At 34.0% G+C, this 24,317-nt stretch overlaps 1 protein-coding gene across 2 annotated transcripts; it reads left to right on the forward strand.

Annotated features, from left to right (window-relative positions):
* The first annotated feature begins 90 nt into the window (after positions 1–90).
* On the forward strand, positions 91–20,932 carry mei-P26 (E3 ubiquitin-protein ligase meiotic P26). Of its 2 annotated transcripts, none has more exons than XM_081990197.1 (15): positions 91–196; positions 1,240–1,530; positions 1,587–1,731; positions 4,773–5,000; positions 5,049–5,390; positions 5,452–5,718; positions 5,778–6,014; positions 6,072–6,294; positions 6,349–6,507; positions 6,566–6,741; positions 8,481–8,674; positions 8,731–8,894; positions 8,959–9,191; positions 12,017–12,228; positions 20,307–20,932. In XM_081990197.1, the coding sequence occupies exons 2-14, from the start codon at positions 1,370–1,372 to the stop codon at positions 12,119–12,121; spliced, it is 2,634 nt and encodes an 877-aa protein (XP_081846323.1). In that variant the 5' UTR covers positions 91–196; positions 1,240–1,369; the 3' UTR covers positions 12,122–12,228; positions 20,307–20,932. The 2 variants fall into 2 exon arrangements, with proteins under 2 accessions (XP_081846323.1, XP_081846325.1); XM_081990199.1 differs by lacking the exon at positions 91–196 and adding an exon at positions 692–844.
* The last annotated feature ends 3,385 nt before the right edge of the window (positions 20,933–24,317 follow it).

A 24,317-nucleotide genomic window follows, 5' to 3' on the forward strand; every position in this document is an offset into this window, starting at 1 on the left:
TCCTTTACTATTTTCTTCTCTCTCTGTTTACTGAAGTCAAGAGAAAGAAAACAGCAATGGCGGACGGGGTCTGTCAAAACGCGCCAAATTATAGTAGCCCATGAAAAAACAAATGAATGGTGCTTGGTGTCGTTTTGTCATTTTTGTGCGTGTTGTGTCGAATTTTTTGGAACCCTTTTTTTGTGTTTTTTTTACGGTAAGGCCCCTATTTTATATGCAATTTTACGGTTAAAACACGATTAGTTGTTAGACGAAGCCAATGAAACTATACGTTTTTCACCACAGTTTGATATGCGCTTGAATTTCGTCTGGTTTTTTTTGTATATAGGAGGGTGACATGGTTGCCGACATTGCTGTGTCACTTGTCAAGTGTTTGTTAATATTTGTTGTTGCATTAATTATTTACCTTCCAATTTTGTTTGGCGTATTCCTTTTGTAAATTTCAGAATTCTGGTTTGCCGTCCGCCATTTTGTAGTCACACGGGTCTTTCCCTTTTTCACGGTCGTACAGTAACATCAAAGATCCAAGTTTCTTCCATTTAGCGGCCATAATACTCATAATCTTAATAATGATGTGCGCTTATAATTTATGCCCACAAAATTTTAGTTAAATTAATTATTTTACTCTACCTATTTGTTTTAAAATCCGGCCCTGGATGATTATTCTTTTCTCTGATAAGCCAATTTGAATCACGTGGTCAAATTCTTCTTCGCTATTGGTCTAGTCGATAAAAGCTCGCTATCGATGCGGAAATGTCCGAATCTTCCATTCAATAACCATTTTGCCCTTGAGAACTAGACGCAGCCGCGCCATTTGCTAAACAATTCGCAGAACATGGCTTTGGTAAGTGATTTACCTATTTTCTCGACTTAAATTTGGTGTATTTAAGAATTTGTTGTGTAAATAAATTTGCGGCTTTATAAACAACTAGTAAACAAACGATATTTTGGGGTTAACGTTATTACGTACCGCTGTAAAGCGTGACCATGAGAAAGAAGTTTGTGGTGTAGGCATCCAGATTATAGGAACATTTAAATGCTGCCCTATTTGTGGTGAATAATGTACTAGTCTGAAAAACCAGTGCTGCATACATGCTGATATAACGTTATCAAATTTGTTTATAGTCTACACTAAAGAAACCTGCCAGAGTTAAACTGGTTTTAGTCTACATTATACTTCAAGTTTTTCAGTACAAAAAAAAAAAACTATACCAATACATGTATTTTATTATGTCATAGGTAAACATTCGTTCAGAAGAATAGGAACCTACATCAACACAAATATACTCAACAACCAAAAGTTACAACAACCTAGCATTAAAGGAAGTAGGAGTCCTATCCCTAAAGAGTGGTGCAATTTTATGAAACCATGGGTACAAACCGGAAGGAAGAGTATCTATCAGATGATCAGTTTGCTCTCAAGTCTGAAGAATTTGACATGCCTGATGGATCAATGGAAATGAATGGTAAAATAGGTGACCCACTGGAAGATGCTTTATTGGCTGATCCTGACAACTGTGGAATTTGCGGGTAAACTTATTCTACTCTAAAAACATCACAGTTTGTAGCAAGAGCATTATTTACAGTGAAACATTGAACACTCCTCGAATATTATATTGTCTACATGTATTCTGTGAGCACTGTTTGGAGAAGAAGCTTATGGGTGAAGGAGGAGATGCAGGAAGCCCTGGTACATCCATTATTTGCCCTACTTGTGAATTTGAGACAAAGGTAAGTTTTTTTATGTTTCAAGGTTAACAATATTGATTAGCTAGGCTTTTGTGGTTTCAATTAGTTTATTGTTGAACATTATTAGTTTTCTTGTGTGTTTGTAGTATCAGCCCACTTAATATGTACCACCCAGAAGGGAATTGTTTAATGTTATTGTTTGTAAAGTAGCTTAAAAAGCTAATTTAATGATGACTGTACTATCTGAAAATGTTTGTTGAGGTAGTGATTACAAGGTTCAATAGTTACCTAAATAATGATTTTGGAGATAAGAGTTGATAATCTTGGTTTATTTGGGTTTGTGTCTTATTTTTTCTTTTAATTGTGAAGTATACAAATGGTGTGTAAGTTTCCAAAAATAAATGATAAAATGATAAAAACAAAGTGTAGCAGTAAACCCAAAAAAAAACAAAACATTTTAATGCTTTTTTACTAGTCAGGAGGACTTTTTGTTTCAGGTTTCAGAAAGCTAAATTTAATAAAACTGACCTTTAAAATAATTAAAATGTTAAAGATACAGGAACAGGTTTTTTTAGGTATTATTTTTCTTAATAATTCCATAAGTTTTTTTACACTGAAACTGTCAATTTAATGTTAAATCTAAAATTGTTTTTTTTATTGCAAGTACTTTTATGCAACATTACAATTTTAAAGATTTGTTAAAATTAGTTTTGCTGTGCTTTTACCAAGTGAAAATAGTGAAGCAGTAACAGTCTCTAATCCAAAATAGCTTATTTAGATGTTGGTAAATGCTATGTAATTTATCAAAACCTTTGAATCCTTGAAAACATTCCCATGTCCATTATTTTTAGAAGCCAATGAAATATTATACTATCAAATACTTTAGACATCTGATATGTTGTGGGTAATGTAACCCAATAAAATAATCTGGTAGGTGGATCATACAAGTTTTCTAAAAAATAAATTATGCAGTGTATGATAGTTTCTGTAGTGACAATTATGTCATATCACACAAGATTACTTATTCACTTACTGCTTTTATTTGACATGTAAAAAATTGAAATATATAAATATGTAAAATTGGACCCTATTACAGTAAAATTCCTTTCTAAGGATCACCTTCAGGAAATTAAAATATGGCTTAGGGAATTTTTTTAGGAAACAAATTTTATTAATCACATTTGTCCTGATCGAAATTATGTAAATAATTAACCTGCTTAAATTAAAAAAAAATAATAATGAACGTTCTCCTTGAGGTTTCACCATCGTTTTTGCCAAAATAATTTTAACAATAAATTTATTAGGGGATAGAAATATTGACACTAATGTATTTGCAAAATGCCTTAACCGTATTTAATAAACAAAAAAATGTTTTGTTCTAGAATCATTACAGTCATTCATTTTGCCTCAAAAGTGATTTCTTCCCAGATTACAGGGTAAAGAAAAATGTGCTGTAAATTTCCTGAATTTCAACCCAGTGCATTTGATAGCTGAGATAATTTTATGTCATTTCAGTCATGTTTGGGGGTTTTTCAATGTTTGGTCTACAAAAGAAATTACGGGGTGGTTTATGGGGTACATCTACAACAGAAATGCTTTTATTAATCAACAGCCATGTCCATAGTTAGAATTTTTTATAAAATTTTAAGGATGAATTAATCATTAATATTCTCAGTATTACTGCAGTACAGGGTAACAATAAGAACGTGGAAACTTTCAGTAATTATTGTCCTATAATCCCATTAAAATTTGTCCCCTTTTTGCACAACACTAAAAAATGTTGTATTAACCTCCCTCATTTTGCAATCAGTAAACATTTAGTGTTGATTTATCTGTGTAAGATTCCCGAGATGCAGAGTAATTAATAAAAAAGTTTCGAAAAAACCTCGTAATTTTTTTGTTGACCAAAAATTGAAAAACTCCAAAACATGACAAAAAGAAGATTTTTCGATTCTCTATCGCTCTCTGAAGTTTCCGCCATGGAAACTGGACCACCCTGTATATCGGTGAAGAAATCACTGTAAGTCCAAATGAAATCGTGACTCTAATCCTACAAAAAAAGGTCTTTTAAAACCTTTTTTTATTTAATAAATTTGGCTGTCATTTCGAAGATACAGTCCGTTAAAAATTGCCAAAAATTATTCTGTAGCGACGTTTTCCGTGCGCAGTTTATTTAAGTGCACCCTAGGCTCCACCTTAAGCCATGTTGTGATTTGACTGTGACTGGTAATGTGCAAACTGTCACATTCATAGGCTAGGTAACACTTAACACTTAGGGTGTTCCGCCTAGGGTGTTCTCTTAACTGCCTTAGTTATTTAAAATCACGCAAATGCCGCTCCAGGACCAAAATAGACTTTACTACTTGAAAAAAATGTTCTAATAATTGATGTATATTATAAATTAGATTTTATATTTGCTATAGAAAACAATTTTGGGGCAGAAATTAATTTAACAATGTTTTTGTGAGGGTAAATTGAAAAGAGTGGCCTTTTTTGCAAGTACATAGTTACAAAAACAAATACATTTTCAAAAGTAATTCAAATATTAGGTAATATTAGAAACTATGAAAATAAAAGGCAAAATAGTTTAAATAACTCAAAACAAAACGTGCAGTCAAACCTGCGCATTAAATATATTGACACATTTTACAAATATGTGTGCTACAATCGTTACAAACAGGTTTTCTGCATCTAGCACTCAAAAAGTTAAAAATGGTGTTTTTAAGTTGGGTTATAAGACAAACTTTATTTGATTCTGGAATGTCATAATCACTGATTTGCATCCTCAAAGCAATGAGTTTACTTTTCTTCTAAATTCAAGATTTTCTAATAGCTTTTATTTACTTGCTGTGTGTATTTTATTATCTAAAACAATTTTGCCGCATCAGGGTCAAATTGAGCCTGTGAGAATAATTAAAGATACTGAATTTCGAAAAAATGTTCCACATTTCTCAACAGGCATACAACTGAAATGAAAATACAGGGATGCGTGACCATCTCAATGTTATTGTCAAAAAACATTTGCCATGATTAATTAAAATTTGTTTCTAAACTTGATTCGACATTTTCATGTTTTATTACAGGTTGGTTTAAAGAAAGTGGCTGCTTTACCACTGGACGTAACCAAAACTAACGTAGCTGACGTTTCTCACTCGTTGAATTTAACTTGTACATCATGCACGGCCAAAGAAGTGGCAAAGTCGCGTTGCAATACTTGCCATAACCTTCTCTGCAACAATTGCGATACGGCGCATCACTACATGCGTTGCTTCGAGTCGCACACGGTTGTCGCTTTAGAGGATATGCGCAAAGTATGTGTGCGTTTGAGAGTCAATTTCAAGTTTCAAAGTAATTTTTAGGACGGCCTAAAAATAACAATTCACAAACCGTTGGAATGTCCACAACATTCTGGCGAGAATGTTGTGTACAATTGTGGCGCCTGCAACACGCTCATATGCAACCAGTGCACTAAAGAAGATCATAAAGGTCATCCTACAGAGGGCGTGGCAGATTCGGAAGTACGAGTACGTCAGGAAATCGAGGCACTGCTTACTAAGAGCAAGGAGAAGATTGAGAAACTGGAAAACTTTTCCAGTGGATTGGAAAATGACTTACAGGAATTATCTCATCAGCGTAGCGCTGCCAAAGATTTGATTAATGAAACATACCAAAGTTACAAGGCTGTATTAGAAAAGTGTAAGGTATGTTGGGTTTTAGGTTGAAAGGTTTGAGAGAAACAGTTTTGTATTGAGTGCATTTTAGGATGAAATGCTTGAGGAACTCACTCAGTTGTATCACGATCGTTTTGGTAAAGTCATGAAGCAGTCAGATGACTTAGGAAAGGCTATCAGCAACTTTGAGGACGCTTGCAAATACACCGCAAAACTCCTCGAAAACGGTACAGTAATGGAGATGATGTATTTGCGTAAAATAGTGGCGGCCAGATTGATGGCTCTCAACATGAACATTCCTAAAGTGAAAAGTGTTCAGCCATTACAGTTCAAATCTGATTTTGAATCATTCGAGCGGGTATGTTATATTTAAAAATTCAATGGTAGTACAGTGTAATAATGGTTTTTTGATTATAGGCCGTTAGAGATAATTTCGGCAACTTTCAAGTGATTGGTTCCACTATGTCTTTGCCCTCTCCATCTCGGGCCACACCCGTTAATAATCATCTCCCAGATTTGCCACCGTTAGTGATTAATGGAGCAATGTCGAAACCGTCATCAATCAACAATGGAAGTCCTATTTCATTGCCTGCTTCAATGCAGTCCAGCTTCGAAGGAGATATGGCTTCGAATAACATGTCAAACTTCACGCAGGTAACATCAAGTTTATTAAATGTATGATTTGTATTTTGATAGTAAAATTTGTTGCAGATTTCTAGTCCGCCTCTGGCTCACGTAGCCGCCGCTCCTGCCCTTCAAGGCTATTCAAGTATTGCCGAGTTCAATTTGGCACAGTTGGCCACTTTGGCTGAAACTGCAAACAGCACCGCAAATTCACCAACTCCGTCACCGTTTACTTTGGCCGATTTACTAACCAATGATACAGCCTACAAGAACTTAGCCTCTTTGGCTAAGTTGGGCCTTAATGCTGCTGGTAAGATGAGAGAATGATTGACTTTACAGGTTAATAAGTTTTTTTTTAAAACAGACGCAAATCCTGCCATACCTCCTAATAATGCTAACATGCTGGTCCGATCTACTTCCGCTGCTTCACTAACCATGACCAATAATATGATTAATAGCTTTGGGGGAGTTTCCACTTCCACTTCACCGTTGTTGTCTACTCCAGAGGACATTATTCCCACTGGTAAGTAATTGTACTTTTTTTTTATTAAATGTAATTAAATTATTTTAATTTTATTCAGCTCCAGCTAATCCAAATCCAGTACCCAATCGTACTAATAAAGTCAGCCCAATGCAGATTAGGTGCAAATTTGGTCAGTTGGGGCCTAGCAAGGGCCAGTTTAACTCTCCCCATGGATTCTGTTTGGGCGTGGAAGAGGATATCATTGTCGCTGATACTAATAATCATCGTATACAGGTAAGTCAACTTTAAGTTAGTAGGGACTAATGGCAATCAAATTATAAATTTTTCTACTCATTATTTGTTTGAAATTGGCCGCATTCATACGAACACATCGATTATGATTTGGATTTATTTACTTTTCTAAAAAAACTGGTTGACTTTTTTTTTAAATATTTGCGAAACCATACATATTTTCTAGATTTGTTTCTATACCTGCATGCTTCCATTAGAATTTCGGACACCCTGCATTTATTTCATTGTCACATACTTACCAATTTTTGTATATAGGATATATAAACTTTGATTGGTCATATAGTATGGCTTCTGCAGAGTTAAAGGTTCCAATAATTGATTTAAAATATCAGAAGCCTCTAGGACCGTTTTGAAAGTGCCAAGGATATCTAAGGCCCGGTTGTACAAATGCAGTTCAAAGACCGGTTCAGTTGAACTGGGACTGGTAGTTGAACTTATGAAATATGAAATGCATTGCTGTCAGAATGACGTTTTCAACTTGAACCAGGTTCAAGAGTTGAAATATTGTTGTACAACTGGGCCTTAATGCTACTGACAACCTTCTAAAAAGTTCCAGAGACCTCTACAAGTGTCTTAAACCTTTCTCGAGTTGTTTTAAGTTGTCAAAAGCTTCTAAATCCATTAAAAAAGTGCCAGTGGCCTCTAAAGGCTGCTGACAACCTTCTAATAATCGCTAGAGGCCTCTAGAGTCATGTTGAAATTTGAAACAGGCCTTTAGGACCATTTTGAATGTGCCAAAAGATTCTAAATGCTACTGAGACTTTTCTGACAAGTTCCAGAGCTGCTTACAACCGTCCTAAACTTTCCCAGAACTGTTTTAAATTTTTAGAATCCTCTAGGACCATTATGAAAGTTCCATAGATATCTAAATGCTATTGAGAATCTTCTAACAAGTACCAGAGGCTTCTACAAGTGTCTTAAATCTTTCAAGAATGGTTTTAAAATTTCCAAAGCTTCTAGATCCATTCCAAAAGTACCAGTGACCTCTAAAAATTGCTAGAAGTCTCTGCAAGTTTTCTACACAATATAATTTATTGTAACTTTAAGTTATAACAGACGAGGGAAACGCCAACAAAAGCTTTCTCGCAATTCCCCACAGTCCAGGATATTTTTCGGGTATTTCTGCCTGCAGCTAAAATGTTTGATACCCTCTTTTAAATTTCAACTTCAGCTCCTCATTAGTGCTAAGATCGAGTAGCTCCTCTTGTAATATCACATTTCCCACTTCCGTTTCATCAAATAGATTTATGATCCATGGTGGTATTTCCATAGTCAAAATATCTTCAAATCTGATTTTAAAGTCATCATGCAGCGCAATTAAATGTTGGACTTATGTCTGAATATCCTCATCAAGGCATTCTACCTGTGACAAATTTGAAAACTGGGAAAATTCTCGGCGACTAATATTTTGCCTCATAAATTTCAATTTTCCAAGAAAAGCTGAAATTACACTCATGGTTTTTATTAAATTGAGGTTGTCCCCTTGTAATTGTAAGTTAACATCATTAACTTTTTGGAACAAACCTGTCAAATATGCGATGTCTGCTTTTAAATTGATCAGTTTCTTTTTAAATCTTGATCTTTACTTTCCAGAAACTCTAAAACTGAACAGACTATATCAATATTATTCTAATACTTACTTTGAACACACGGTGTAAAAAACACTCATTATTACATTCTAATTTTGTTGTGGGCTTATGACAACATTTGTCATTCTTTAGATCTTTGAAAAAACCGGCTCATTCAAATTCCAATTCGGCATTCCCGGCAAAGATGAAGGTCAGTTGTGGTATCCCCGTAAAGTGGCGGTTATGCGAGGTAGCGGCAAATACGTAGTCTGCGACCGTGGCAACGAACGGTCACGTATGCAGATCTTCACCAAAAATGGTCATTTTTTGAAGAAGATCGCTATTAGGTATTTAAGATTACGTCCCTAAAAAAAATATTCTAAACTTATTCGATTTACGATAGATACATTGACATTGTGGCTGGTTTAGCCGTAACTGCTGCTGGTGAAATAGTAGCCGTGGACAGCGTGAGCCCGACCGTGTTCATAATACACGAGAACGGAGATTTGTTGCGCTGGTTTGATTGCAGCGATTACATGAGAGAACCCTCAGACATTGCTATTCACGGTAAAAATCCCCACTTAAAAACATCACAAAGCAAATTAAACAATTTTTGTTATACTTTTAACAGGAAAGGAGTTTTACGTGTGTGATTTCAAAGGACACAACGTGGTCGTTTTCAACGAAGAGGGTCAGTTTATACGCCGTATCGGTTGTGAAAATTTGACCAATTTTCCCAACGGGATTGACATTTCGGACGCTGGCGATATTTTAATCGGCGATTCGCACGGCAATCGCTTTCACGTGGCTGTGTTTGCTAGAGACGGGTCGCTGATTTCGGAATTTGAATGTCCGTATGTCAAGGTAAGTGTAGCTGTTTGTTTGTTCGTGTTAATCGTATTTTTTTACATTGTCAATTTTAATTTTTAACGAAAACCGACAATAAGTTCTAATACAGGGTGATCGTTAAAATTGCTAAAAGTTAACTGACACGGTATATTAAGATACTTTATTTTCGTTGATTTCTCGCTATTTCTTTCTTCAGAAAAGTATACCATTTACACAGGCTTTTATAAAATGTTGCAAAATTATTCAGTGTTGAGTTTGAGATGACTAGCAAAGTGCATTAATGTCAAGTGGTCACAAATGCGCTCAGTTTACTTTACTTAAATGATGAAACTATTTAAGTTGTAAGTTTTATTGAATCTCTACAGAAAATCAAACTAAATTAAGATGACACATAAATTTCAAAGTTTATGTCAACATAAACGACATGAAAAATCTATATCTTGCTAGAAAATTAACTGATTAGTAGCAGAAGGACTGAAATCTTTGATATTTTATTCCCACCATCGTTAATTTCTGTCAAACTCTTCGTTAGAAAATGTTAGCTTTCACGTATTATTTCTAAAGAAAATAAACGTCTTGGTGTATAATTTCTCAAACAGTGATTTCAGAACAATGATTTTGTAAAAACTGCCAGTTGGACAAGTGTGGCAGATATGTTATTTTGTATTTATTTATTGCAAAACAAGTTTCTACACTATGTCAACAATATACAGTGTGGAACAGCCAAATGGAATAAATTCGATAACGAATAAATGAGAGCGTGTTGGGAAAAACGCTTGGACACGTCGATTTGTATTTTTAAATGCGCATTTATTAAAAAAAATAAAAATTATATAGGGTGTGTCATGTGACAGTGGCCGATACCAACTTTCTTATTTTAAATACAACCCCCTGTATATTATTAGTTTTTTGGATTCTTCAGAAAATTCTAGACATAATTCATGTACAATGTCCCATACCTATCTTCAACTGTTTCGGAAATATTAAGTGTTTTCAGATGTATTACAACAATTAACATTAAAAAAAGAAAATTATTTCATTTCACAAATTCGCTACATTACACTCAATATTTATTTTCACGAACATTTTGAACATCTCTTACATTGAAATTAATGTTTTTTTGTTTTTTTTTACATTATTTGTGAAATAAAATAATTTTCTTTTTTAATGCAATTGTTGTAATACATCTGAAAACACTTAATATTTCCGAAACAGTTGAAGATAGGTATGGGACATTGTACATGAATTATGTCTAGAATTTTCTGAAGAATCCAAAAAACTAATAATATACAGGGGGTTGTATTTAAAATAAGAAACTTGGTATCGGCCACTGTCACATGACACACCCTATATAATTTTTATTTTTTTTAATAAATGCGCATCTAAAAATACAAATCGACGTGTCCAAGCGTTTTTCCCAACACGCTCTCATTTATTCGTTATCGAATTTATTCCATTTGGCTGTTCCACACTGTATAGTTTTCTCCTGTTACGTCATTTTAGTTTACGTTTTGATTTTTTCCAATATTTGAAAACTGCAATAAATAGAAGGAACCTAAGTTTATCAGGATGTTTTTAAAACCATAAGTTTTTATTGGAAATAATATTTCCTTCTCTTCCTAAGTCTTATTACTTTTATGGCTAAATTTCAAAACACGTTACCAGAAAACTATCAGTGTCATGTTAAAAAGCTAGAAATGATTAACTGCCAACTAACTGGATATGGATACACTAAACTCTGATGATGATGACTATCTATGATGATACTCTACAGAGTGGTCCATCTATTATGGAAAAACCGTAATGACCATAATTCTGAAAATTGGTTAGTATACTGAACCATCATCTAAAATGTTTTTAAAATGGTTTGGTTTTGTGTGTTTGTACGGTTAAACATGGATAGTTCTAAGAGTGGGAGCAGAAAAACGGCTAGTCAAGTAATTCTACGGGGTGGTCAAAAATTTGTCTCAAAAGCACAATTCTAAAAAGGACTGAAAGTCAAGTTTTTCAAATGAAACACCCATTTTTATTATTTTATTTTATTCCCTGTTCAAAATTAGGGTCAGTTTGTATTATGTTACTTACGAGTATATGAAAAATTGATACTTTTTGCAATAATTACAAATAAATGAATTTCTACTAAAGTAGGCGGTGCATGTGTTCACGCAAGGCCGCAAACTTGACGTCACAATGACGTAATTTAACAAAACAATGTATTTACCAACTGTCAAATTACGTCATCGTGACGTCAAATTCGTCGGCACACTCGATAGTGCGTCAAAATGATACTGCGCGGATATGCAATCACAGCCTACTTTACCGTCAATACGACGTTTTAGACATTCATGGGATAAATTATCATTTATTAGTGATTATTTCAAAAAGTAACATAATACAAACATGCCCTAATTTTAGACGGGGACAAATTGACATTATAAAAACAGGCGTATTTAACTTTTGCCACTTTTTAAAATTCATTTTTTGAGGTCCACCCTTTATCATTATTTTTGACGTTTTTCTGCACCCACTGTTAGAACCAACCTTGTTTAACACGACACTGCACAAAAACCAGGGAAAAACGTTCTCTGATATCAGAAACCATGAATTTTGTCTCGACTTTGTCTTAGAATCCAAAGGAGAAATAATATACAGGACTTCCGGTATAACCGAAAGTTAATTTATTTTAGATGAACTGCCCTCACGGTACACCACCAATTTCAGGTAATTACAGTTTTTCTATAATATGGTTTGTGGTGGACCACCATGTATATCAAGCTATTTCTGTTTATAGACAAAAGAAAGCAATTTTATCGGTTTAGCATTGTATTCTCTGTCTTTAGGTATCCCGTTGCTGTGGTTTAAAGATTACTTCGGAAGGCTACGTGGTGACTTTGGCAAAGAACAATCACCATGTGCTGGTGTTGAACACCCTGTACATTCTCTAGGGACGGCGTCCCCCCAGGCCACTGATCTCTCACTCGCACTCTTGTACATAGTCAAGAACTGATTTTTCATTAAAACTACTTAGTTTAGGTCGTTTATTCGTTTCGAGGTAACTGACGTTCATCCAAAGTTTATTTTTTAAGAGCACGCTTTATTTTTGTTTATTTTTTTTTAGTTTATCAAGGAAGCCTGCGTTTTTTTTTTTGCTTTGTTTTACGCTCTATTTAATTTTACAGGTGAAATGTGCGCTGTTGCTTATCTGTTCTCCTTGATCGTTTCATTCTTTTAAAGCATTTTTTATGTTTGATTTTTTTGCCTTAGGAAAGCAACAGCGCACCAGTTCAGCGCTTTTCATTTTCGAAAAGCGCGTAGATATTTGCGGTTCCTAAAAACAATATTTTACTGTTGATTTTTTTTGTTCAAGTTATACTTTAGGTTTATTTAAGGAAGCGCTAGTCGCTATTGATGGTGCCAATTATTTTTATTTCGTTTTTTTTATCATTTATTCATTTACGCCTGAATCGGATTTTTGTTGATTTTTTTTTAGTGGAGCGCTTGAGGTGAGGTGTGCTTGATCTATAATTTTAAGCCGAGAAAGCGTTCTTTTTGTAACAATTAAGAGAGCGCTTTTTCGATCATGTTTACCATATTCCAACTCAGGTCTTCGGTGTACTGATGCGCTGTTTAATCGTTTTTTCTTTGGGCCACACAAAATTCGAAACATCTTTACACTTATAGGTGCAATTGTGGTCCAAAAGTGTAAGGAATTCGTTATATAATCGGACGCCGCAGTAATAGTGCCATGGTAGAATAGATCCTAAAGTCGCAGCTTAACTGAGAGATTTTTCCGTGATTCTATTCGAAAAATTATAATCGTGCGGTCGTTTATAGAAATTTCAAATTCCGAGCGAACTGTTTTTTATGGAAAACATTTTTCAATTTATCATCGCTGTTTTGCCGTTCTGTACGAGTTAAACAACGAGGTTGAAGTGAAAATTGACCCTTTACAGGCATTACATTTTCAAACTTGTGCAACTAGATGTTCGTAATATTTGACACTTTGGCACGCAATCCTTTCCATTCAAGCATATTTCTAAAGTTGTATGCCAATTCTATTAATTGCACCGTGTATTGCCGCCTGTAACGGTCTTAAATGCCTGTGATAATAGTATTTCAGGTTAGTTGTGACCTTAGTCTCTTGTTGTTATTTTTCGGGCCGCTAAAGCGTCGCGCGTGTTTTATCGCGTTGCTTGAACGGTTTTTAAAATTATATATGTATATAACTATAAAAAAAACAAAAAAAAAAACAAACTCGAATTTTAAATCAGATCGTTTATGTATTTAAATATTCGTATCTTATACACTATTTAAAGATGGAGCAGGGCTGCGTTTTTACTACAAAGGTATCCAAGCCTTCTGTAGTGTTCATTTTCATACCGTTTTAGGTATTGGTACAAAAAAATATTAATTGAAATAGAACATTTTTGGGTGAGTGAATATTTTTGTAAATACAACTTGCACTCATCCGTACAGTTTCAGGTCCTTATTTTACAGAGATTTATTTTTATTTTGTACATAGGCTGTTGTTTATTATCGGATATAAGTATTTTATTTGAAGCGCAGCCTTGCTTCCTGGACGTCGTTGTTCTTCAAAAAAACAAACTGTTCGCATGATGTGATGTCAATAATCTCAATATTTGACATTTATAGTCTTATATTTATATTTACAAAGACGGGATTTTCTTTTTTTAGTTATTTACTGATCGGAATAACCGACTTTTTAAGCCTTATTATTATTATTATCGTTTTATTGCGTGAGATTGCCTAGTTAGTGGTCTTGCATTTGCTCACTTATGTTTAAGACGGTGTAATGATCCCTGTCGCCTAATATTTAATTAATTTTTGCATATTTAATAGCTTATTTTATCTCGGAGATTTAATAATACGATTTATCAAACCTTTGAGACCCATCCACAAGGGAACATTGCACCGGAAAAAAAAACTTTTAAAAATATACAAAAATATTGATTTTTATTTATTTAATCGTAATTATTACTATGATATATTATCAATGTGATAGAATTTTGGATAATTTTTACAATCACCAAACGTTTTTTAGATACTCGTATACCAGTAATTTTTGCCATATTATACATGACTTTACAATGAAACGGTGTTAATTCGCTTTTAGTTTCGTATCGTATTAACTTTTTTAGTTTGGTTAGAGGTGTTTCTATGTATATTCGATTAGCAATAAGTATTTCTCTCAAGTCAGTATTTGGAGCGAGCCATTTTTTTAATCATTCCAAAGCGATCGCAGTCGCGTTTTTTCGATTGCGATCGCAGTCATTCGTTGTTTTTCTTTTTTGTTTTCTTTTACACGGCCGAGACGTTGTTTATTTTTTTGCTGTAGTAAACATGGAAGTCAAAAATTTGACCGGCTCTAAACCAAAAATACCAAAAAAATATATATTAAAAAAAAAACAAAATAAAGTACATATTATAATGCATTGTTACTTAATAACTATTTACCTAATTAATATCTATATATCTCGTGTACTGTAGGAGCCCTTTTGGCTTTTTAATCATCCAGACCACTCTTCGTTCGTTGAATTTATGGTTGTGAACCGATTTTAGTCTTTATAGTCTGTGTAGTAGCTCTTTCAGAATCAAAAATGCTTTTTGCCTAAAATCAGGATCTTTATCCTTCGTGTTCGCGTTTTGTGTAGGTTTAGCTGTTAAAGTAGGTTCACATTGGTTTTTTTGGAAGATTTACAGGAGGTTTGAGCGTTTTTTAGGGTTCACAGTGCCAATATCATTGTTTCAAAACGTCAAGTTTTTTAAATGGAACACCCGTAATTTTTATAGTTTGTATATTAGTTTACTTATTTCAAAAATTAATTGAAATAATCACAAATAAATGAATTTCTATGTTATACATACGAGGAAGACAGTTTTGCTTGAATTGTACCAAAGTAGGCGGTGCATGTGCTGCAAACTTGACGTCATGATGACGTAATTGTACCAAACAATACGTTGACCAACTGTCATATTACGTCATCGTGACGTCAAATTTGCCCGCGCACACTTGATGAAGCGTCAAAATGATACTATCCACAGCCTACTTTACCATTAATACTCGCAAAACGGCATGTTAGACGTTTATCTGTGATTATTTCAAAAAGTATCAATTTTTGACATAAGTAACAACAAGATGGGGAACTGAAATTATAAAAATTGGGGTCATTTTTTTAAATCAATTTTTGACCATCTTGTATCATTTTTCTAGACGTTTTTCTTTATCTGATTTTAGTTCCAAATGTCAAATTTCACATAAAATTTTAAATATCTCAGAAACTATAAAAAAACTGTTAATTCCCTTAATTATAGTGCTTGTCCCAAATTACCAAAAAATGTTACGGAATAAAATGGAACACCCTAAATATTTTCTGATGAGTTGAATTCTGATTCCAAAAATATATAATGTTAACGTCAATCGTTTTCGAATTATTGGCATTTAATGATTGTGATTTTATTTTGTTTTAAAATCACAGTTGCCATGAACAGCAAAGACCGTACGTCACGATGACGTAATTTGACAGTTGGTCAATAATATTATTGGTTTGTTAAATTACGTCATCGTGATGTCAAATTTGCTCTGCACACTAGATGGAGCATCAACTCAACTACCAATGACGTATACTCTGTTTAAAAGATTTCCGTTTCCTGCTTTCAAGAATTAGGCCCGTGGACTTTAGGTAGGATTTTCTGTTTTCATGGCACAAATTTCAGTTCAGTAACTCTGGAATTTCAGGATTACAAGCTAACACAAAAATTAACTACTAAAATTGCATTTTTGTCCAATTAAATGTATAATTTTCTAATTATTATTTATAACTGCAACTGTACTTCTGAGAAGTGTTTTCTCTAAATTGTTTTGGTTTATTACTGTTTAAAGTAAGTTCCAGGTCCGTAACTGCCTAAATTCAAGAAATAATGGTTCAAACTGTATTTTTAGCTAATTATCCATCTTATTGGAATTACAGTCCACATTTGCGTAAATCTCCGCACAGTGAGTATAGTTTGTAATTGCTCAAAAGAGCAGCTTTCAGCTTTGCTTCTCTTTTTGAAAAAAAGCAGCAATCTGAAAGCTGCTGACAAAATCACAAACAGTGCTGTGACGTAAATACTGCATATGTTATTAACACTAGTACATTCCTAGTTAAACCTCCTGTGAAAAATTTCCAAACCAATTAGGCTCAAAATAAAGCCGCTTAGTAGTTTCTGGATGTTGTGCTTGTTGGTATTTTATATAAGCACAATGGGAGAGTACAATACCTTTTACTATTTACTTCAGCAATTCGGACTTTTTCTGAGATTCTGATAGTTCAAACGCGTTGGCGGTGTCCCGTCAGGACCTTTAAAATGGCCGCTGTTATTATTTTTTTATTAAGGGGTAATGTTTTATTTTTACTGTATATAATATACAATCCACTATTTTTAAAACCCGTATTGGTTTTTCTTCAGTTGTTTTGTTTTTTTTTTGTTACTGAGTCGACGCTAGGAGAAAAAAAAAATTGAAATAATTGTGGGGTTGTTTAGGCGCTTTTGCTTAACCAATTCTACCGAAAAACATTCCTCAGCGTCAATCAACAAGGAAGTACTAATTGACATTTTTATTTTTAAACCGTTATTTTATTTACACTTGAGAATTTATTATTATATTTTTAGTATTGTATACATTATTATATACGTAGTTTGTGTGTGTTACTGTTGGGTATTACAGGCCCTATTTTGCAATGAAAACCGTATTAATCAAACACAGTTTTCATTGCCTCGTTGAATTCTAACCCCACGCGGATGTCACAGCAATAAGCTTGTACATGAAAATCTTTTAATATGATAATATTGCCCAAAATACTATAAAAAGTATATTTTAACAAATAACCACTATAACGAGATTATACATATATTTTTTATTCGGTTTTTCTTTGAAGTAGGTGTCGGTGATATTTCTCCTAATTAAGCCTTAAATGTAATAATTACAAAAAAATACAAAAAAAAAAAAAACTGGCAAATATCGTGATTTGCCTGAAAAGTTTCCTTGCATTTCAATCGTGGCTTCAATCCTAGATATTTTGTAGTCATTTTAAAGTACAAATGGTTGTAAAAGTGTGTGTGGACAACATATCACGTTCAAGCTCCTCGATCCATCGTAAAATAAAACCTAATTAGGGAAGAGTTGTGTAATTTATAACAGATTCATTGAACATCTGAAGCTTTGCATACGTCAACTTGACTCTTAACTGATAGCAGAGGCCTATAAGTTGGTTTTTTAAATGACTGTCATCAGGGTAAATAGTATTGAGAGTGTCAATTGAGCTTTGTGATTACCCTGTCTGTCCTAGAAAACCTCTGGCAAAAATCAAAAACAATTACTTTGTTTTTTGCCATACAAACGAGTATTTTAAAACTGTCCATAGAAAGTCAATGGTGAAAAGAGAGAATAATTACAAACCAGTGTTCCGGACAAAGATAGAGCAAAATTTTTGTCGGAACAATTTTTCGGAGTATTTTTTTAAACATCAATTTTTTGTATTTGGTCTGTATTTCAACTTTGACAGATCCCTGACTGTTTTACTGAATTGAAACTTTGACATTTCAAATTGGATTTCGCAAAAGTTTCACGTTTTTGATTGTGACCGTTTTAGTAATTTTTAAATTCAATTTCTTTATCAATTTGAACTATGACAGATTTAATTTGATGTCCCAGAAAATTTTCAATTTTAAAACTGTATCCGTTAGGGTCACGTGACTTGTGTTTTTTAATTTGAACCTTGACAGATAAAGTTGGACGTTTGAGATAATTTTCAAATTCAGAACTATATTATTTTCGGTCAGGTGACCACATTTTGAACTTTGACAATTTGGCAGAGTTGTCCTGTCAGGTGTCAAATGTTAATAAGCGATTGATTAATATGGACATGTTTGATTCCTGAGCCAATGTGTCTTTAAAGGTTGGTGTCATTTGCAACTTATACAGTGTGTCCCAAATTGGTTCTACATGTATTGGGATCTCTGTAACCGTAAGAGTTATAGAGGCGGTTAAATGGGGAAAGTTTTAGAGAATTTTATGTTAAACTTATTTCCGGTTTCCAAATTAAATTATCTTTCTCCGATTTCCGGAAAATTGGGAAAACGTCAGAAACTGCATTTTAAACACTCTTATATAGATATTTTATAAGACATTATTAAGGCACTTTTTACGTAGAACACGATGACGTAATTAGAAAAAATCTATCGTCATTGGTTTCCGAAAGATGGAGGACGCCATCTTGAAGGCGGCCATAAGAATTTACAAAGTTATCATCCCTATCTCGGAAACCAATGACGATAGATTTTTTCTAATTACGCCATGGTGTTCTACGTAAAAAAGTGCCTTAATAAGGTCTTAGTTTCAAAACTCTCTTTGGCTTTGTTAAAGTGTGTTTAAAATGCAGCCTCTGACGTTTTCCCAATTTTCCGAAAAACGGAGAAAAATAATTCAATTTGGAAACCGGAAATAAGTTTCCCATAAAATTCTCTAAAACTTTTCCCATTTAACCGACTCGGTAGCTCTTACCGTTTTCGAGATCCCAATACATGTAGAAGCAATTTGAGACACACTGTATATTTTATACAGGTGTGGTAAATTCAAAAGCGACCATAGGAAAACCGTGTAACGGACAGAGAAACGTAGGTAATTGCATGCGCGGGAGAAAGACAGAAATCTAAAAAAATATCAAGTAGGCCATATTTTTAGCGCGCTGTTGCCAAACGCCGTAAGTAAGTTTGTCGAGGGTATTGAATACTTACGGCGTTTGGCAACAGCGCGCTTAAAATATGGCCTACTTGATATTTTTTTTTCGTTTTCTGTCTTTCTCCCGCGCATGAGTATTTATTTATTGTTTGAGCTGTCAAATAAGCTGTCGTAACGACGCATGCACCGGGTGCAAACAAATGCACTAGAGTTCAACGAAAGTCTAGGTGTGCTGTATTTTCGTAAATCTCTGCGCAATCGCTAGTTTGTGATTGGTCAAAAAAAGCACCATTCAGCTTGCTGCTTTTTCTTGATCAATCACAAACTATTATGAACCCAAATACGGCACACTTGGACTTGTCATAAAGTTATACATTTTTTTTTGTGTTTTAATGTACAGGGTGTCCTATTTTCGACACTTTTGTAGGGTATCTCACTTATTTTTAAAGATGTTACTGTGACAATGTTACTTTTTTGCGAAATTTAACATGGCTTCAGCAAAATTCTTATAATCCATTTCGTTGTTAAGATACAGGGGAAAATTGAAAAATATCACTTTTGAGGTAGGTACCTCAGGTAACTTTTTGAAGAGGTGAAAACGGATTCTTATATATATTTTTCCGTAGAATCCAGTGAAGTAAAGTAGTTTGTTGTTAGCTTTTTTGCTTTTTTTAAACTGGACACCCTGTATATTATTTTTATTTTTATTGGGCTTATTGTGGGCTTTTCAAAAATATATAATAATATATAAAAATATCTATAAGAATCCGTTTAGGATACCTCAAAAGTGATATGGTTCAATTTTCCCCTGTATTTTACCAACGAAATAGATTATGACAATTCTGCTGATTATTTGTACTATACAGAGTGATCAAACATAGGACAGTCATTTAAAGGTAAACTGAATGGTGATTTCGTATAGGCCTACTTAAAAGTGATGTATGCAAGGGTTCAATTTGCACTAGTGCCTTTCTGGTGCGTGGGTACTACTTTTGAACGAGGACGATACCTTTTTCAGAAGTTGATGAGGTTCGTATAGTATGTAAAGTTAGCTTGAAACGGGCACTTTTTATCTTAGTAATAAACGAAATAATAACTGTGTCTTAGTCCTGTCATATTAAACGAATTAAGAATATGTATACATTTTTGACTAATATTGTTAACTCTTTCCAAAGATTTTTAGTGATAAGTTACTAATAATGAAAGAATAGTAATAAAATAATAATCGTGCTACAAGCCATAATATATATTATACTACTACTATACATACATATATTCCTAGATATTTACAGTTGAGTGTGTGTATTTGAAACTTTTGCTAGAGCCGGGGGAAACTTGTCAGATCTATAACGACGTGTTGCAATAATGAATTAATTTCTGTTTTGTAGATGCCGTCGCGCCACACAGCCGTTTTCCCTCCTCTATCAAGCAGTCAGTTGATTTTAAGGTGTTTTGATAGGAAAAAAAAGCGATTTTTGATGTGTATTTCGTTCGCGTGCAGAACGCGTGCCCAGCCGTAGGAAGATTTTTAGGTGTTCTGCTCGGAACCATTTTTATCAGTACCGCAACAATCTATAATAATTGACCAGTACGGTCTGTCTGTGTACCTTTCGAGATATTTATATTTATATTATAATAGTAGGCTATGCACTCTTGTTTCTCTGCTTAACCTCGAAATTTACGTAAAACCCGTTCGGACTGTCGCTTTCAGTATTTAAAAATGACTATAATCTTATATAAGTATACATTATCTTAAATACTATTGTATATGTATTATATCTACTTGATTTGGTGAGTCGCGGCGGCTCTCCCGCCCTTCGCCACGAGTTTTTGCTACTCCAAGCTATTCAATCATTATTCCTATTCTCTTATTGTTTTACATCAGTGGTTATTCAGGGTGGCAAGAGCATTACGCTCGTATTTTTCGAAGTGTTTTTTTATTTAAATAATTGTATCAGAGATTGTTTTCATTTGTATGTTATATCGGTTTATGAATATAATTACCTATTCTAAATTTTGTTTTATTTCCAAAATGATTATTACCAATACAGAAATCTTGACACGTGGTGAATGAACCGAATAAAAATTGTGATAATTTCAACGCATGTAATACTACTGCTAGTCTATTGACTAGCTCATTTGACTAGCATAGTTTTCTTGACAATTTGGTGGATGATTGCAGTATCAGAAATTTACCTCTTTGCGTTTCTGCTCTCCTAATTCAATTCTCAATTTTCTGTCAAAATTTAATTTTCTACCAGGAGCACAGAAGTCAGAGACGGTATTTTAAGTTTTCTTGACAATTTGGTGGATTTACAGTATCAGAAATTTACCTCTTTGCGTTTCTGCTCTCCTAATACAATTCTCGATTTGCTGTTAAAATCAAATTTTCTACCAGGAGCACAGAAGTCACAGACGGTGTTTTAAGTTTTCTTGACAATTTGGTGGATGGTTGCAGTATCAGAAATTTACCTCTTTGCGTTTCTGTTCTCCTAATACAATTCTCGATTTTCTGTCAAAATTTAATTTTCTACCAGGAGCACAGAAGTCACAGAAGGTGTTTTAAGTTTTCTTGACAATTTGGTGGATGGTTGCAGTATCAGAAATTTACCTCTTTGCGTTTCTGCTCTCCTAATACAATTCTCGATTTTCTGTCAAAATTTAATTTTCTACCAGGAGCACAGAAGTCACAGAAGGTGTTTTAAGTTTTCTTGACAATTTGGTGGATGGTTGCAGTATCAGAAATTTACCTCTTTGCGTTTCTGCTCTCCTAATACAATTCTCGATTTGCTGTTAAAATCAAATTTTCTACCAGGAGCACAGAAGTCACAGAAGGTGTTTTAAGTTTTCTTGACAATTTGGTGGATGGTTGCAGTATCAGAAATTTACCTCTTTGCGTTTCTGCTCTCCTAATACAATTCTCGATTTTCTGTCAAAATTTAATTTTCTACCAGGAGCACAGAAGTCACAGACGGTGTTTTAAGTTTTCTCGACAATTTGGTGGATGATTGCAGTATCAGAAATTTACCTCTTTGCGTTTCTGCTCTCCTAATACAATTCTCGATTTGCTGTTAAAATTAAATTTTCTACCAGGAGCACAGAAGTCACAGACGGTGTTTTAAGTTTTCTTGACAATTTGGTGGATGGTTGCAGTATCAGAAATTTACCTCTTTGCGTTTCTGTTCTCCTAATACAATTCTCGATTTTCTGTCAAAATTTAATTTTCTACCAGGAGCACAGAAGTCACAGAAGGTGTTTTAAGTTTTCTTGACAATTTGGTGGATGGTTGCAGTATCAGAAATTTACCTCTTTGCGTTTCTGCTCTCCTAATACAATTCTCGAATTTCTGTCAAAATTTAATTTTCTACCAGGAGCACAGAAGTCAGAGACGGTATTTTAAGTTTTCTTGACAATTTGGTGGATTTACAGTATCAGAAATTTACCTCTTTGCGTTTCTGCTCTCCTAATACAATTCTCGATTTGCTGTTAAAATTAAATTTTCTACCAGGAGCACAGAAGTCACAGACGGTGTTTTAAGTTTTCTTGACAATTTGGTGGATGGTTGCAGTATCAGAAATTTACCTCTTTGCGTTTCTGTTCTCCTAATACAATTCTCGATTTTCTGTCAAAATTTAATTTTCTACCAGGAGCACAGAAGTCACAGACGGTGTTTTAAGTTTTCTTGACAATTTGGTGGATGATTGCAGTATCAGAAATTTACCTCTTTGCGTTTCTGCTCTCCTAATACAATTCTCAATTTTCTGTCAAAATTTAATTTTCTACCAGGAGCACAGAAGTCAGAGACGGTATTTTAAGTTTTCTTGACAATTTGGTGGATGATTGCAGTATCAGAAATTTACCTCTTTGCGTTTCTGCTCTCCTAATACAATTCTCAATTTTCTGTCAAAATTTAATTTTCTACCAGGAGCACAGAAGTCAGAGACGGTATTTTAAGTTTTCTTGACAATTTGGTGGATTTACAGTATCAGAAATTTACCTCTTTGCGTTTCTGCTCTCCTAATACAATTCTCGATTTGCTGTTAAAATTAAATTTTCTACCAGGAGCACAGAAGTCACAGACGGTGTTTTAAGTTTTCTTGACAATTTGGTGGATGGTTGCAGTATCAGAAATTTACCTCTTTGCGTTTCTGTTCTCCTAATACAATTCTCGATTTTCTGTCAAAATTTAATTTTCTACCAGGAGCACAGAAGTCACAGACGGTGTTTTAAGTTTTCTTGACAATTTGGTGGATGATTGCAGTATCAGAAATTTACCTCTTTGCGTTTCTGCTCTCCTAATACAATTCTCAATTTTCTGTCAAAATTTAATTTTCTACCAGGAGCACAGAAGTCAGAGACGGTATTTTAAGTTTTCTTGACAATTTGGTGGATGATTGCAGTATCAGAAATTTACCTCTTTGCGTTTCTGCTCTCCTAATACAATTCTCAATTTTCTGTCAAAATTTAATTTTCTACCAGGAGCACAGAAGTCAGAGACGGTATTTTAAGTTTTCTTGACAATTTGGTGGATTTACAGTATCAGAAATTTACCTCTTTGCGTTTCTGCTCTCCTAATACAATTCTCGATTTGCTGTTAAAATTAAATTTTCTACCAGGAGCACAGAAGTCACAGACGGTGTTTTAAGTTTTCTTGACAATTTGGTGGATGGTTGCAGTATCAGAAATTTACCTCTTTGCGTTTCTGTTCTCCTAATACAATTCTCGATTTTCTGTCAAAATTTAATTTTCTACCAGGAGCACAGAAGTCACAGAAGGTGTTTTAAGTTTTCTTGACAATTTGGTGGATGGTTGCAGTATCAGAAATTTACCTCTTTGCGTTTCTGCTCTCCTAATACAATTCTCGAATTTCTGTCAAAATTTAATTTTCTACCAGGAGCACAGAAGTCACAGACGGTGTTTTAAGTTTTCTTGACAATTTGGTGGATGATTGCAGTATCAGAAATTTACCTCTTTGCGTTTCTGCTCTCCTAATACAATTCTCGATTTGCTGAGAATTGTATTAGGGAAGCAGGTAAGAGACGGTATTTTAAGTTTTCTTGACAATTTGGTGGATTTACAGTATCAAGAGTAACAGTTCAAGATTAAAGATGACAATTTTCTGGTCACACGTTACCAGCTGCAAATTTAAATTACCACTATCACGTGATGTGCTTTTACGATTACAACGACTTTTCCATGTTAAAGATGACATTTTTCTGGTCACGTGACTTGTTGAAAGTTTCAAATTGACGTTGCAGTGTTGCCAGCTGCAAATTTAAATTGCCACAATCACGTGACGTAATTTTACCTTTTTTGCTTTTCCAGCTGTTTAAATGCAATTTACTGACTGTTCAAGATTAAAGATGACAATTGATGGCGACCACAACTTACAGGAAACT

The sequence above is a fragment of the Ips typographus genome, linkage group LG11, assembly GCF_016097725.1.
Source record: "Ips typographus isolate SLU linkage group LG11, UJ_Ityp_2.0, whole genome shotgun sequence".
Lineage (NCBI taxonomy): Eukaryota > Metazoa > Arthropoda > Insecta > Coleoptera > Curculionidae > Ips > Ips typographus.